Here is a 17,449-nt window from a genome sequence, read left to right on the forward strand (position 1 = left end):
AAATTCTGGACCAGTGTGACACCCAGAATGCTTGTCCTTCCATGTATGATGCTGTAACCGTATGTTCCGCCATTCGCTGTGTGATGTTTTGTTGTGTGTAGTACAAGAAAAGCACAGTTAGTCTGCAGCAAATAAACCTGGATGACCAATCAGAGGGCTAGATTGGCAGCGGGAAAGGGACTGAACAGTGGTAGATTAAAGTGGACCTGTATGAAAATCCTTGATGGGTTCATCATTACATCATCATTACTCTTCAGTTCTTCAGATCACACTGCCGAGCGCCGATGCAGAGATTCATGTCTGTACAGGGTCCCTCTGCCATGCAATAACTGTAGCACTCTGTGGGAGAACGTTTATAACAACATATTCTTAATAACTTAATGTCATCCAGGTTTATTTCCAGTGTGTTTACATTTTATGGTGCCTAGTACAGGGAAAAAGATGTTTTATGCATTAAAACTGTAAATACGCAGGAAATTTTCTGTGATCATCTTTGTTTAATGACTCTAAAAATATGGTTTTATCTTTTTGAGATCTTTTACTTTCTTTTCTCCTTTTTTTTTTCCTGATGCCTGTTTTACAAGTGAGTCATTTGAAATAAAAGCTGTTGAATCCTGATAATAAGGCTTGTTTTTATTTCTTGTGTGTACATCAAACACAACTGTACATACAGTCCCCTCTAAACTTCAGTGCTCAGGACAATACTGCTGTCAGGAAAAGAGCTCTTTGCACATTAGAACAGTGAAAGTGGCCGCCTGTGTTGTACCGCTTATATACCAGCTTCTCCATTTCTTTTTCCTTCTCTGCTGACAGATGGGTTTCCTTTGTTGTCAGCTCACAGATGCTACATTATTGATGGCTGCTTGTCAGGAGTGTTGTTACTTGATGTGGGCCACTTCCAAACTTCATTACATTCCTCATATACACGGAGGAGAAAACGCATGTTGTCACTTCATTAGGTTTATATGATCAGCTCATTCTAATAATTAAATAGTATTTAGGCATCAATCAACCTTAACAGCATTAACTTTGAGACATTCATGTGATTTAATTTAAACAAAGAAGACCAGGGGCGGCTGTTCCTGACAGAATCTGATTGGCATTTCACAGCCAGCAGTCGAACTGACATTACTGTGAAATCTGAGCTAAAACTTTGATGAAAAGGATTCAAACTGTTTTTTTTTTTTAAACACACCCAAATTTTTCAGGGGAATTATGGGAAGAATAGTAATGTCCCAGTAATTTAGGAAATACACTTTCTTCAGTTTCCAAGAGTGAGGTTGGAAAAAATGTTTTATTAATTACAGAGTTGGAGCCTAGCTTAGCATAAAAACTACCAGAGAAGGAAAGCTAATTGCCTGCCCCTAATTAAAGTTCAAAGATGCCTCTACAAACACATTTGAAGCTAGTTACTACATTATCTCTAGAATTTTTTTTAAATTAAATTGTAGTGGGTTATGTTGCATTTTATAGCAAAGACTGTAATCTTGCTAGAACGCTAGCAAGATATTAGGCCAGATTCCTTAAAGGATCAGGATAGCCGTTTCTGCTCTGTTTAGCTAACAATGAGCAAAAATTCAACGCAGGATGTGTGGAGGTGTTTAGGGTCATTACTGGGGTTATTTTTTTAAATAATTATATTTTACCTTCCAGTCTTCACGCTAAGCTAATTTTATGTTGAAAGCCTTCTGATGCCAGTTTTTGGCATGGGTGTGAAATTGGTACCAGTAAACAATCATGTTTCCAAAACTGTAGGGATCCACAAATACCTTCTTCTTTTTTTTCAATCAAACTTACATTAGGGTACTTGCCAATACTAAGAACAGAGATACTTAATTACAGAATTCAAATAAATGTTTCCTGTAACATGAATGCTCAGTTGGCTCCTTATCATCAAACTGATGTTCCTTTAAGGCCATCTGATATCATTTGGATTTGCAGACTTTGGGCAGTGACTGGGTATGTTGTCTTGCTGCCTCTGTTGCTGTTTCTAATTGAGTCTTCAATAGACTACCAAGGGTGTCCTCTTCCTCTCGCCCTGTGGCAGCCTAGAAAGGCCTTAATCCACAGCAACAACGTTCCTGATGAGTTTATGATCTCAATCACACATTTTAAATCCTAATGAACACAACACAATTCTTATTTTACAAATTTTAGTCCCAATAAGTGTCCACAAGAACAGTAAAGTAGAATATGCTTTAGGGTGGGCTTACTTGCGGACTGAAAAGCAGCTACCCTATAAACATGTAGTGTCCTTCAGTTTCACAGCTGTGCTTGTGATGTCTGGTTTCAAAAATGCTGATGACATTCATAACACCGAACTCAAAGTTTTGGGAACAGGACTTCACAAACTAGTGGGAGAGCCAACTCCTAGAGGAGAGGTTAGCATTGTGTGACAGCTGTTATCAGAGTAGCTACATGAACACAGTATCAAACGGGTAAACAATACTGGTGTTGGTATCAGTGCATCCCTACAAAAATGTTAAACATTCCTTTCACACTAGGAAACCTTAGCAGTATGCCTCACATCCGGCACACAAGCCTTTTCTTCTTTTAGCAATTCTATCACAATTTCATGGTTTTAATTAGGACACAGAATTGTTAATTAAAAAAAACATATCAATGATTCGATGCGTCTCACATGGCACTTTTCAGTTCAGCAACACGATATGTTACATTTCTAGTAACATTTACTTTTTACATCAGCAGGCTGTGGATGCGAGGAAATGAACAGTCTAGGTCATTCCAGTTTGTAAAAGGTATTTGGTGCTATCCAGTTCTCACAGAGCATGTTTGAAAGACAGCAAGGAGTCTTGAATCATGCAGCTCCTCAGAGACTCTGTCCATCACCAGCAGATTGTATTAACCCGAAAGGCAGAGGAAAGCAGAGTGCTGCTGGAAGTCTCAGCCAAGAGATGACGGGCAGCCCCGATCACACCTCGATGGCGACGGTGTCCTTTCGATGTTTGGGCTCGTTTGCGAGATGTGGTTTCTCTGTGCGAGTGTGCCAAACCAGCACCTGAAAAAGAGAAGAGGAAGAATCAGAAAATCTGCCGGCAAAGAAAGCGTAATGCACTAAAAAAAGAGAAGAAGAAAGGCAGTCGTGTGAAACACACTCCCGTTGATGGTTTCATGCAACAACAATAACAAAGAAAAGGAATACACCAGCAAACCATCAAACAGATATAAAAACATATGAGGGTGGGGGATTGGTTTTACAATAAATATCAGGGTACATTAAACTCATTTTATTGTTGAGATATAGAAATGCAACATCACCAGTAAAACAAGTCTATCAGAACAAACGTAATAACTATACATGTAATGTATCATATTACTTTCCATTACACATCTAAACAAATAAAGAACCAGCAGATGATACTGATACTGTTTCACTCTTTGTTTGATAACTGTCCGCTATTGTCAACTAATAATAGTAGGCTAAATCTGTCATGAGTGTATGACAGTGGGAACAGCTCTACTCGGGGGGCTCTGTCCCTCCTCTCTCCTCCTGTATAGCTGCACAATGGTGGTCTGATAATGTGCCTCACTGTTCATTTTCTTACAAGCTTTCTTATGTTTCCAGAAAAAGCCTTCACAGAAGCTGACTTGGACTTGATTCCCATTTTAAAAAGCATGTTTACAGCCTTGCACACAAATCCGTTTGGTGTTTTGGATACTGATGAGACTTAAAGTTAGGGGTGGGGCTGCTTTGACTGACAGGTGTGTCCACACAGGGGGTTGTAGCTGTGTGCTAGCTTGGAGATGGCGGAGTGTTCGTTTCCTCTGTATTTGTGCAGTTGATGATTTTTTGAAACACATCTGATTGAATTATCTAGATTTAGTGACAGAAATTGTTATTAATCACTTATTTAGCACAAATTGAAAGCCTTGTGTGATATCCTGGAACTAAAAGGCAAGGCAAGTTTATTTGTATAACACAATTCAACAACAAGGTGATTCAAAGTGCTTTACAGAGACATTAGAAACAAAAAAAAGGTTGTTAGGTGTTGGAAAAAACAGAGTTTAAGTTAACATGCATGCGGCATGGTGCTTTGATCTTTACTGAGATGGAAGGCGTGTCCTTTTAACTGCACAAATCACTGTCCTTTTATTCTTCTATGAAAGTATAAACTATTAGGATTTTAATACAAAAATTTGAGGTACAATATTTACTGACACAGATCAGTGGTGATTTCTACTCCGTGGCTTCTTGGTGTCAGTATGAAACCAATATACTGGTCTAAATCAAGTGTGCAGTTGTATTTCCACTCATTGCAGATGCATTTTGAACCTTCAGTCCTCGATGATCTGCATATGAAATGCCCCATGGAGTAAAAAACAAGTCTGTGTTCTCTGCAGCAGAGATAGCATTGTATCCTCCTGCTGTTGGATTTGATGGTGCTGGTGTGCTGCGAGGGATTCCACTTGCAGGAAACAGCCTGACACCTCGAAATGGTTTGAATCAAAAGCAGCACGCACCTCACTGCAGCTGTTTGTCTTGTGTTTTCAGTCAATTTCACAGCAATATATTGGTGAGAAAACAGTACAATGGATGCAACGATTGATATTTTCCTGGAGAGGAGAACAAATTCCATTCCATGTAGTTTCAAATGAGTTTTTTTGGGGGGGAGTTTATAACTAATGAGCCCATAATTCAAGTGTGTCCGAAACTGCACACACAGTGACTCACAAAGGCATGATTTATTGCTGGCTGTGGACACTGACGTTGTTTTTGCGCTTCTTCAGGTGGAACGTGTCACTTCCTGCACACTGAGCTGCTAATTGGCCCGCTTTGCATATCTAACGAGGCTAATGTAGCAGCCGCACCAGAGCTGTGGGGGAAATGGTATCTGTGCGTGCGCGTGCCAATTATGCAGCCAGAGTGCGCTCCCTGTTCCCCGTACACTCTTCTCTTCCCCCCAGTTTGCTCTCTGTTTTCCTCATTCATCAAGTCCACTTTCTCTCCCATGGCCTTACTGCTGGTTTTACCTCAGTCCTATTTCCTGCTCTAGCTTTCGTTTCCACCCTCAGGCAACTCGGAGACAAAAAAAGCTTTTTCAGGTTAGAGAGCTCTGTGCTTTTTTTCCCCTTAATAGCATATGGTGGGGGAAGGCCTGTTTCTACCTATGAGCAAGAGGAACTTATATAGCAGAACTTTTACCTTAAAGGGGACCTATTATGTTTTTGGCTTTTTCCTTTCAGAGCTCTTCAGATCACAATTGGAGCAAAGCAGAGGCTGTGATGTCACCCATTGGTTTTGGATTTAACAGTAGTGTTTGGCTGCCATCATGTTCGATGGAGTTTGATTAAAAGTTGGACGCTAACTTATCATACTTAAGTAGCATGCTGCATAAATAAAATGCACAGGTGCATCATGCAGACACACAAACCTGCTTGTCTTTAGCCTTCTGAATTTTCCTTTAACTCTTTAAATCTATTTTAAATCTATTCAGTTATGTTTTATTGAGCTTGATATTTGTATTTAGCTCATCTCACTTTTGTACTTTGACGTTGTGTTTTTGTATTCAGGTTTATTTGTTGTGTCTTTTTTCTTGAGCTCTTCGTTTTTATTAGTATTGGGTTGTGGTTTGATTCTACTTTGTATCCTTTTATGTCATTTGAGAGTTTTTGGTTCTTGTCGTCAGCCTTGCAGATAGCCTGGGCTGCTGGAGGCTTCCCGTGATGCATTGAGTGCTTCTTCTTCACTCACTTCTTTTCACTCTGTGTGCGTTTATACACCACTTTGCATTTAATCATTAGTTATTATTCATCTCTGGCTCTCTTTTGTCCTGTCTTCCTCCTCTTGCCCTGAACCGGTTACTTCATATGTCTGCCCCTCACTGAGCCTGGTTGTGCTGTAGGTTTCTTCCTATTAAAAGGAGGCTTTTTTCTTCCCACTGTCACCAAGGGCTTTCTCATGTGTGTTGACTGATTGGTGGGGTTTTCTCTGTATTATTGTAGGGTCTTTACCTTATTCCACTCTAAAAAGGGGCCTCAAGGTGACTGTTGTTGTGATTTGATAAAAATATAAATAAAACTGAACTGATGTGAAATTTAGGTTGTAGCTTTGGCCTTAGTGTTTTCTCCCTGTGCTCATGTTTAGTTCAGCATGTCTTGTTTTCATTTCAAAGTTTCTGCTTAGGTTTAGTTTTCTTTTACTTAGACTTTGAATTACAACTTTTATTTCCTCATTATTCTATTGTGTTGTTTCCTTATTGAGCCTCTGGTTTCTGTTTGCTTTGTGCTCTTCAAGGAATAAATTCAGAAATTATTTTGGTGTTTCCCAGTTTCTTGAATTTATAGATTGGTGTCATTGTCCCTCCTCTATCTCATTCTGTGTTTGTTTTATTTTTGTTTTTTTAATCTCACTTCTTTTTTATTTCTGTGTCCTGTCCTGTACATGCGCATCTAATTTACCCCCTGCATTCAATTCCCTTTCAGTTTTTGTATAAATAGTCATTCCTTCATTCACTGTTTCATCATCCACACGCGCTGCGTATCCCCTACAACGTTTTAGTTTCATATTCCAAGTGATTTTCAGGCTTTTAAATTCCCTGCTAATTTTTGTCTTGATGCACGCTCAATCTTCCAGGTAATAAAGTTCTGAAAGTCAGAAAGGAAAGCTATATCCACGTAGATGAGTGACAGACAATATGTCTTCTCCCAAGGCGAGGGCCAGCATGGCGAGCCAGATGGCTGGCTTACTGTTCCTCCCATTTACATGAATTAAGAGTTAGCACTTTGTGTGTCTTCCAATCAACACTGGGCCCTACACTCTGGTCCTTAAAAAGAACTGCTCCACATAGAAGATTGCTAAGTAATGGACTAATAATGCACTGGAATTTCAAACTTCTTGGATTGCTCATACCACAAAAGGCACCAACACAGTGGAAAGGTCCAGTTCAATGACTATTTAGTGGATGTGAGCTGCCTCTATTCAGACTCCTATCAAAGGGGCCAAGCCCCTAAATCCAACATCCAGTTAAATAAACACACATTTCTTCAAGTGCCATCTCCTGATGTCTTATGTGCTAATTATTGCTCCTTCAAACAGGAGCTTTTGCTCTTGGTATCGAAACAGTGACACAAATTTTTAAGAAAAAGGGTTCCAGCAACCAACGACACTTTTAAATACCTCTGTGATGTCAGTGGTTTTGAACAAAACAGTATTTCAGAACCTGCTGTACAGAAAGGACACGGCTTTGATTTACCTAATATAAAACAGACCAATTTAGGTGTTATTATTATTATTATTATTTTTTACTGGGTCACTTCTGCTAACAATGATTTTAAATTTCCTTCAGACTCCCTGTGACAAAAGCCTAGGAAGGGAGCACTAGAGTGAAGTAGAGTCAGATTGAAAAGATAATCATGGCACAGCAAGGAAAAAGTGAGAACTCATTTTGGATTCAGCACCATACTGCAGATGGATTAAAGTAAGGCTGCTTTTTATAAAAGTCACTATGAATAAAAAGAAGCATGTCAGTTTTGCAACTCAATTTGCAACTTAGCAACATGGAGTGTATTCAAATGAATCTGAAATTATGTTTTACTTCTCTCTTCTCTGTAATATGCACACTGCTGGCCAAAATGGCCAAGAAATTTCAAATAATCATGTCAGCCTATGTAAATATAATCCAGACCCAGAGCGAAGAACTCAGACTTCAGGCTGCTCTAAAGGCTCAGTTTCTGACATATTTTTTGCACTTTAAGCTCTGTGTGATGCCAACAACAGGGGATATCGCTAATGGGGTCATCTCATAAAGCCCCACGTACCTGCTGTTTAAACGTCCAATAAGAAGAGCCCTGGCTAAAAGAGAGATGATGTTCAATTTTAAGTCTACGAATAAAATATGTGAAGATGGAAATGAGCGTCATCAGTTTCATCTAATGGTTTAAACTTCATTTAAACTGAAATCAAATCTGCTTAGCAGTGATTCCAAATCTTTGGAGAGAATTTACCTGATTGTCACGACTTGGGATTTTATTTATTAAGACCTTTCCTCACTTGCTGCTTCCAGTGTCTATAAGCTTCTCCAGGCTCGGTTCTTACATTCAATTGAATCTGAAATATCTCTCACTCGACAGAAAGGAAAAACGCATTCCTAATTTGTAAATGCACTCAAGATGCTTTAAGGATTGTGTCACCAAAAACCAGACCAAGAAGTGGTCAGAGATGTGTTTAGCCACATTAATGCCACTAAAATTAAGTTTGGCAGAAAGCTGAGAGCCATTTGTAATGAAATAGACAGCAGTGCAGTCTTTCACCCCAGAGCTCCCTGGGTCCCCTGTCATTCTGTCTTCTTTCTTTTTTTAAATCTTCCTCAATCAATCTTTGTATCCTCTTTTCTCTGCATAGGCTTTTACCCTCCTCATCCTTTCTCTCTCCTCGAGCTCCTTTCCCTCCTGTGCTATCATCTGTCTCCATCTGTTCCCGCCATCCCCCCTCCTTTCTTGTCCTGTCACTGCTGTCTGTTGCCGTTACTCTCTCGATCTAACTACATTACAGCTCCTGACAGTCGTCTCCAGATACTGACCCAGCCGTCAGATGAGTGTTTCTGGCCTACATTGTCAAGGTCGACGTTCAGGTTCTATGGTCTGATCCCAGATACCGTCCTCAAAGTGCCCAGAGCTGGAGTTAGGGTGTGTCTGCTGGTAAAAGTATTAATATCTTCCAGTAATATGAATAATAATAAACCAGTTCAGACCAGTCTTAACCAATAAAACCAAGAACAAGGTGTAGACCCAAAATAATTACAGTTCATACTAAAAACAGGCCCTGAAATAGGGTGTGCTTCTCACTCAGATGCATTACTTCCTCACAAAGCCAAACTGAATTTTTAAACACCGAGATACTGGCAGTTACCATTTACAGTCTGAGTAATTTCAGAGTTTATCTGTGGAAAAGCTGAAGCTACGAGTTGCCACACAGCAGCCAAGAAGCATAAAGGATTTAGTTTGTAAAGAGAGGTGGTCAAAGTCTCTCCTGAGACGTGTGCAAACCCAATAAGAAAAACACAGGTTTTTCCAACTGTAAAACCATTCCTGTTTTGGGGTTGTCTCCCCGCAAAGACACCAAACCAGCTGAAACTGATTAACAGCCCCCTCTGCTACTTAATGTTGACACTCGCTGTGGCTCTATGTGTCTGTGAGATTTCATGTGCAGGTAGATACATTTGTCAAACTTGCTACAGAGCCAAACTAATTGTCTCCAGTATTTGTGCGAAGCCAACAGGTCATTCCTGCTATATTTTTACCTTTAACTCCTCATGTAACTCTACAAGGCAAAAAAACAGCTAGCTGCTGTTTAAACCTCTATTTACAAGGAGTAGCCAATTAAACGAAACCTAAAGAGAGACGGGCCTTTCAGAATCATGCAAAGTTGCTTAAGTAAAATCTAATGAGCAGAACAGGAACTTAATTTGTGTGATAAAGTGACAGATCCTGATAAAAATCACGACCGAAACTGAGGCAAAATTGAAAGCTACACTGCTCAATAGTGAAGAGTAGTGTAGCTACTGTGTAACTGATTGTTATGACTTGGAATTTTATTCCATAAGACCTTTCGGCATTTGCTGTTTCCACAGTTTCACCTCAAGCTAAAAAAGGCAACATTTTTCTTTATATTATACTTATGTGCTTAATATTCAACTTTTTCAGAGGTAGCAGTGTAAAAAGTTTATGCAAAGATTTATGTCAGTCTAGTTTTTTTTTGTTTTGATTTTTTAAAGTCAAACTGCATGTTTACAAATACTTTTGATTAGAAACTGTATTACCCAGTAAGCTTTTACCTTTTACTTTTTGATTTTTAGCTCTAGGCATTATTTATATACTTAAACTAAACATGATTTAGATTCCACAGTCTTTGTTGTTGCCTTGTCATTTTTTACTGATGTGTCTATATGACAGATGTGACAGTGTGTGAGACGCGCTGCGTTCTGCACTGCCTGAGCGATGTTTCGCGTTTTAGCCTCACATGAGTGACTTTATGAGTGATGATGTCACATCCCTTTGCTATTGTAACGCTGACGTGATAAATGCTGATACCACATCGTCCTTTCTGGGCTGCTCTGGCTGATGACTGATGATGTCACGGGCTGCTAATAACCTGTATTAATATCAGCGGCAGGGCGCCTCCATTAGTGTAATGGGGTTGATAATGATGATGATAGTTTCAACACAGAGCTGTCTGCAGCAGCCGCAGCCATCAGTAAATGATGATCCAGCAGCTCCAGGGGATCTTTATCTATTCCCTGCAGGAAACATTTACCCATAACCCATCAGGGACTTGGACCCAACACTGTGACCTGCACACACATCCTGAACCACAATGATTAAATTCTGTATTTGCTTATTTCGGATAAAACAGCAGCTTTTGGTATTTTTTTCTGAAAATAAAAAGTACTTGAATGCAAGCCTTAAAGAAGGTGAAGTTAAAGTACTCCACTGGTAAACAAGTCTTTGAGTTGTACCATCATCGGTTTGTAGCAGGAAAATCTGGGCACTGTTGTGTGTAACAAGCTGTAATGGTGAAGTGAAATAATATTAATAGAGTAAAGTGCACTAAAAGCTTACCAACAAGAGTTCCACCAAACATAATGAGGGTGAGAGTGGGTGAGAGGAAAGCCAACAGGGAGGCATCATCATCATCTGAGCTTTAGTTGTGGAACACTTGTGACCAAAGTTTGTCATCAAATCAAAAACTATTTCAGCATTCATGAAGAGATGTTATCATTGCTGGTGTGAAACTCCAAAATGCTGAGACCCCTGTGCTGTGATTCCTCCGTGTACTCTCACTAACACCTGTGTGCTAATGTGTGGCGTAATTAACAAAGAAAACTGTTATTTAAACTGATCGGATAATGTGACAATAGAGATCAGTTGACTACATCATCCTATTGTCATAATATCAGATTGACTGATTATTAATTTATTTATATTTGAGTCGGTATCGGGCCGATAGCCAGTCCACACATCGGTGCATCAGTATCTCTCTCTCCAGCAGGCTTCTTACGCCAAGCTTTTTAAAAGTAATGCAACAGTCGACGTAAATACCTCCTGTAAAAAGTAATTTACAATTTTTTTTCCTCAAAATGTGCTTTTACACTTAACTGCAGGTTAAAAATCTTAACCTGAGTGTGTGCATATTTCCTCTAGCAGTGGGATTATTCATATCCCGAGTAACCTGGGATACAATAGAAACACAATATGTTGCCCACAATAACAAAGTTGTTGTTTTTTAATAACAATAATAATAATGATGTCGATATTATGAGATACTCGATACACTGCAAGGCAATCATCAGTGATTAGGGATGGGAACTGAGAACTGGTTCTCGTAGATTGGTTCCCAGTAGTCAATTCCTTGGAATTGTTAGTCTGCCTGCCTTTCGAAAATAGAAAAATAGCTACAGTCTAGAGCAGGGCTGGGGGACTCCAGGCCTTGAGTGTCGCTGTCCTGCAGGTTTGTACTTGATCCAACACAGCTGATTTAAATGGCTAAATTACCTCCTCAACATGTCTTGAAGTTTCAGGTGTGATTCAGGTGTGTTGACCCAGTGCGACATCTTGAGGCCTGGAGCTCCCCAGCCCTGGTCTAGAGGATGGATATGGGCATTTATTTTTATTGCACAAAAGGACGAGATAAATGGTAAAGTGGAAAACTGCATTCAGGACAGAAACAACCAGATTATGATGCTAACACAACTTCACTTCTTTGCAAGCATCTGTCGAGATACCAGGCTAATGCTAAGCTAGCCAAGACCCCAGGTGAACGCTGAGTGGATGCCGACCCCAGCAGCCAGACCCTGAGGCTGCAGCCTCTATTTCTACCTGTTCACGTTTATAAAGCAGAATCGCTCTGGTTTGAATTCTACAATGAGAACCCAATGACAACTGATAAGAGAATCAATAAGGAATCGAATCGCTAACTGATATCAATAATGGAATCAGAATTGCTAAATTCTTATCAATTCCCATCCCTATCAGTGATACAGCGCGATACCTGTGTAACTGAAAAAGATAAAGCACTATTGTTTTTCCGCCCCTCATCCCCGCCCACAAAAGTTACAGACCCATCTGTGGTTTTTGTCCCATTTTCTGAATAAACTCAGTTGAGCTTGTACAAACACATGTTAGAGATGTTTTTAATTTTGTTTCTTTGTTTTGCTTATTTTTATTCAGCATTTTTCAGGTAATTGCAACACTTATGTAGTACAACATCAATATTAAGTTATTAACTCTAATATAGTCATTGAACTTAATAATGTGTTGCTTACCTTTACATTCTCTATAAAACCTTTTTAAGTCAGTGATAATTACAACATGTTTTCCATCAGATTGCTTAGTTTTACGCTCATTTTCTGCAACAGCCTCACTGTCTTCAGCTTCAACAGCAGCAGAAACTAATGAACTAATTATGTTTGTTGGGCCACACTGTGGATCCTTTTGAGGCTCCGCTGTTGACAAAAAAATAAAATAAAATCTGGCAACAGCAATGATGTCCTCACGACGCAACTAAAAGAAACATTTTAAAACAACGAAGCTTCACAAGGTAAAACTCACTGAAAATCTGATGGAGTTCAGCAAATGTCTAATTAATCATTTTAGGAATTTAGTAAAGAATAAGAATAGACAACTCGATACATTTAAGAAATCAATTTAAACCTGAAGGTGTCGGGAGGACAAAGATCACAGGGCCACCAGAATCCTTTAAAACCCTCTCTCTGGGAAACCATAAACACCCCAACCCATTTTTACAGAACAGCCAGTAGCTTTTGATGTATTGGGTACGGATGAAATGTCCCAGTGGGCATTATCAGGATGTATTTCTCAGAAGAAATGATCAATAAACTTGAGTTAAATTGATAGAGCTATAGAAGTTATTGCAAATAAATAACTCTTGAATCTGAGGATTTCTGTCACTGATCCTCAAATTCATCCACTGAAAAAACAACAAACACTGGTGTGATGGATAACCAGTGGTCACTGCTGACTGGTCTGGAGCTGAAAAGTCAAACTGGCTCTAAGGCGTTAATAAGAAAAGCACCCAAAAAACAAAACAAAGAGAGCATGTAAATGCCACTTGCAGACTTGGTACTTTTTGGAACAGCTGTAGGCATCGCACGTTGAGCTCAAGCTCATGTATTCCTTGAAAGGTAAAAACATAATAGGATCCATTTGTCACAAAAAGTCCTTTAAGGCGCCTCTGTGATGGTTGTCAAGAGGATGAGTGGCTTCATAAAACCGGGTGCCAACAGGGGCTGTGGCGATTTGAGATGAGCTGCATCGATCTAAGCTGTCTAAGCACACAACTAGAATTGATAGCGCTATAACGCGCTTTCTATTCAATTCAGGCTGTGTGTGTCTAAGTTTAGACTGTGCCACTAGCTTAAAGCATGACTCATGCTGTCAATAGCAGAGGGGGAGGGGGATACCCCATGGTTACTGCTGTGATGGTCACTATCATTATGGCTGTATTTGTGCCCCAGACACACAAACGTGCACATGCTAGATTAAAACTGATAAATTGGATAAATAAATTGGGCTTTTATTAAGCACTAGCCTGTGTGATTCACCTCCAGTGTGCAGGTCACTGCAGTTTGATAACTCTGGCTGATGTGGCCTATTTACAAACTGCATATTGAGATATACCAGTGTTTGCTCCTGACATGTTGGCCTGTCATTCAGTTTCACAAAATGTGCACAGCTGCTTAATGTTTGGACTTTAAACATTTATATAGGAGTAAAAATAAAAGTTGCTTTCCATCTGTAGTGGAGAAGAATGTAATGTATTGTGTGAGTTAGAATCCAAGTTTGCTCAGTGACCTTGAGCCTGTGTGCATATAAGAAAAAAAAGTAAAACATTAGAATTTTTTTTTACTTAGGACGGAAAGAGAAAGCAGCCAGTGGGCTCCCTAAAAGTGATTGTGATTCCACCTTCTTCAAGGTGTAGAGACACACAGATACAGTTGTGCAACACCAAATGCTTAATTTTTTCTTTAGCCTCTTGTGTCATTGGTGAGAACTGCATCTCTCCAGCCTTTAACAAGTACAATGTCCTCTCACAGGATGTTAAAAACACTTCTAATCAATGATTATTTGGTCCCGTTAAATTGAAATCTGCATTAAATAAATGTTAAAATTAAACAGATACAGATACTGACACACCACAGCTATATCAAATATTGTTATCACTGTTATCATTTGGACATTGTAGATCAGGTCCAACGTAGATCGTTGTAGATCAGGTCCGGTCTATCAGCATTCTAGCAGTTTAGTAAAGATTAAGACTAGACACCTGGTTTTTGAGACATATTTCAGAGAACAATTTGAACTTGAAGGTGACGGGCCAAAAAATAAGGGTCAATATTAGGATTAATGTCTTGATTAGAAGAACTAAGAGAGGTCTTCACTGACATAAGCAAAACTCGCAGCCTTAAGTGGATAAATCCAGTTTCCCTCTCTTAGTGATATCATTTTACTTACAATGGGAGTGTGAGCTAATGGTTATGGCAGGATTTGAACTGGTCGAAAACAGCTGCGTAACTAGGTAACTACGTTGAACTGCCTTATCTAACTGAATGGACTTTTTTGGGGACCAGGAAGTTGTATAAAGAGGTTTCTTTAATACATAATCATTTGATGAATCATTTTCAATTTTTGCACGTTCTTTCAAGGCAGTGCCTAACATCAGCTCATTAAGTTAAAATTGCACAAGGGGCCAGGTTTCAGGATTAAATATAACACCTATGTATAATCAGCCAAGCTTCATCCTACACTGCACAACTAATTTTGTAAAAATGTCTGAATATGGAATTAAAATTTCATCTGAACTGCATTTTCTGCATTTCATTTAAAATCTGTCTGATCAGGTTACATGTAAGTGTCTACGCATACAATATAGCAGCAAATTAGCAAGAGTAGGAGGCATCTCAGGCTTGGCAGTGCTTGGAGCCCAATACACTTTCACTGGCGTTATGCAAAACCAGAGAAATACACTTTAAGGGTAAAAATGAGTGAGTAAAGTGAGCAACTGTACTGCAGCAGGCAGCTGGACTGACATAGGAACGTCTCCATTCTGTGAGAAGAAAATGTAAAATAGCAATGAAGAAAATGTATAAAAATGTTTCTGTGTGAAACCGTCTACCTGTGTGTGTATTATAAAGCTCACTGCAGTCGCCAACTTCAACATGTCTACAGTTGTTGAGTTCTGGTCAAAAGTCTGATGGGACAATCGTTAGTCTTAAAAAGAACATCTTTGCTTTAAGTTTGAGTATAAAGGAAATTTTCCATTTCTAGGAAAGTCCTCTTCAGCATATTTGAACATGTTTTTACTGGGTGTTTCAGGTCCCAGTAGAAGGTGTTAAATTCTGTCACATCACCTCGCCTTAATGAAATTCTTTTCATTTTGTTGCAACAGACACAGACATGCCCGGTTACTGACCCGTGTGCAGTTGTTCGCCTTGGGCTCCAAGTCGGTGACCTTGGTGATCTGCTTGAGGAAGTCGGATTCCTGCATCCCCGGCTGGGAGCCTCGCCGTTTGAACTGTGCCCGCGGGTTCGCCAGGATCACCTGAAGATTCACTGCAAAACCTGAGGAGCAGGAGGAAGAAGAGAAGACTAAGGTGAAGGGATGAAGACGCTAGCCAGCATGGATAAAAGGGACATTACGAGGCTGTTGTAATCACAGCAGAAAATGACCAAGTTGATTAGTGCATCTAATGACTGTGATATGGCTGATATGAAATTCATTTACCACAGGGGTCTGCGTTCTCTGGTGATAATTGTACTGTAGATGAGAAGGAAAATAAGTGAATGTCAGAGGGAAGAATGCTCAGGATGCCAGTGTGCTGGAGCAGAAGCAGGGATTAATGCTTGGCTTGAAACCAGATTTAATCAATCTGATTAGAAAAACTTGGTAACTGTGGGGAGAAACCGGCTGTGTGACTCCATGTAATTACAGCAGCGGGGGAAAAAAGTATTAGCTGCCCTACAGCCAGAAATACATTTGAAGGTTCCGAAGTATTTCACATTGTGAGACAAGTTTTATATAATCTTTTCCATAACTCCACAAAATTTGATTTTGAACTCAAATCTAACGTGACAAACTAAACAGGAAAGCTAATCCCTGCAGCTGCTGCAGTTAACCTTGTGCAGCATGTGTGTGGAGAACACGTCATTCACACATCTGATGTGTTGTTGACCCTGTAGCCACAGGTCTGAAGGTGACACGTGATGAGTCTGTTTTGCATAATTTTTGCCTGCTTTGAGCTTCCACTGTCAGAAGAAAGTGTCATCTGCAGTTAGTGTGTCAGCTCTCGTTACTGCCACATTAGGTACCGTTGAGTTTTTAATAACTGATGCTCTTGGAATTCATGGCTGTGGCCTCTGTGGATTTTTATTTTGAAAAACCGCATTTGCTGACTGTAAAACAGATCTGCGCCAAAGTTACAGAACGCTGGTATTTGGCCCTCAGCTCGGTATTTCATTTTAATGCAGGAATTTTTCCTCGTCTTCAGGGCTAGGTGTATCACTAGACAATGACATAAGATATTTACACCTTAGTTTAATCTTGACCTAATAGGTCTGTCAGTAAGCTCGAAATATCTATGGTTATGTATTAAATGGACAAAAACACAGGACCAAAACTGACCTCTGTGCTACAGTTTAATTCAGTGATTGGGTCTGGTCCAAAGGAGTGGATTAGCTATAACACATGCAAACCACTCTGTTGTTGTGAGTGCTGTAAATACTGAATATTAATTCCCAGATGAAATCCTATAATGCAAGTAGTATGGTCTCAATTTCAATCTAATTTTCTAAGCTGTGTGTTGCTTCTGGCAAATGTTTTCTTAACTTTCCACAGAAGATGAATGCGTTCTACTACTTCCTGTTTTCGATGTTATTTCCCTTTACGATGCCACCGTGCAGCCTGAAGCTACCTCTACTGTGCTGGTTAAAAAAAACCATTTTCTTTCTATCTGTTGTAGTAGACAGAAACAGCAATAGAAGACTGAGTGACTAAGCTAAAGTTGTTTACTTACACATGCGGACATGAAAATAGGAGCCTGTTTTAAAATTCATTACTTATGAACATACAAGTTAAAGAGACATCAGTGGCTCGATTGCCCATCCACTGCCACTTCCTAACTCATTTACTCCATGAAGATGAACTAAGGATGTATAACACACTGACAGTTGCTCAATTCAATTCAATTCAGTTGCCTCAAGGTGCTTTATATTGTAAGGTAGACCCTACAATAATACATAAATGGTAAATGTCCTGTATTTGTATAGTGCTTTATTAGTCCCTAAGGACCCCAAAGCACTTTAGACATCCAGTCATCCACCCATTCACACACATATTCATACACATACATTCATGTATTGAGAAAAAAAACCCAACAATCATATGACCTCCTATGAACAAGCACTTTGGCGACAA

The 17,449-nt window shown here is 39.5% G+C and overlaps 1 protein-coding gene across 1 annotated transcript in view; it reads right to left on the reverse strand.

The window, feature by feature from the left end:
• Positions 1-477: 477 nt before the first annotated feature.
• Positions 478-17,449, reverse strand: part of b3gat2 (beta-1,3-glucuronyltransferase 2 (glucuronosyltransferase S)) — a 68,575-nt gene continuing 51,603 nt past the window's right edge. Inside the window, exons 3-4 of the mRNA XM_005949415.2 lie at positions 15,449-15,597; positions 478-3,019 (exon numbers count right to left, since the gene is read on the reverse strand). Coding sequence (XP_005949477.1) covers positions 2,933-3,019; positions 15,449-15,597 — 236 coding nt within the window. The 3' untranslated portion in view covers positions 478-2,932. The remainder of the gene's footprint in view (positions 3,020-15,448; positions 15,598-17,449) is intronic.

Source organism: Haplochromis burtoni, unplaced genomic scaffold (genome assembly GCF_018398535.1).
Source record: "Haplochromis burtoni strain Fernald_Lab_line unplaced genomic scaffold, NCSU_Asbu1 Contig_664, whole genome shotgun sequence".
Taxonomy (NCBI): Eukaryota; Metazoa; Chordata; class Actinopteri; order Cichliformes; family Cichlidae; genus Haplochromis; species Haplochromis burtoni.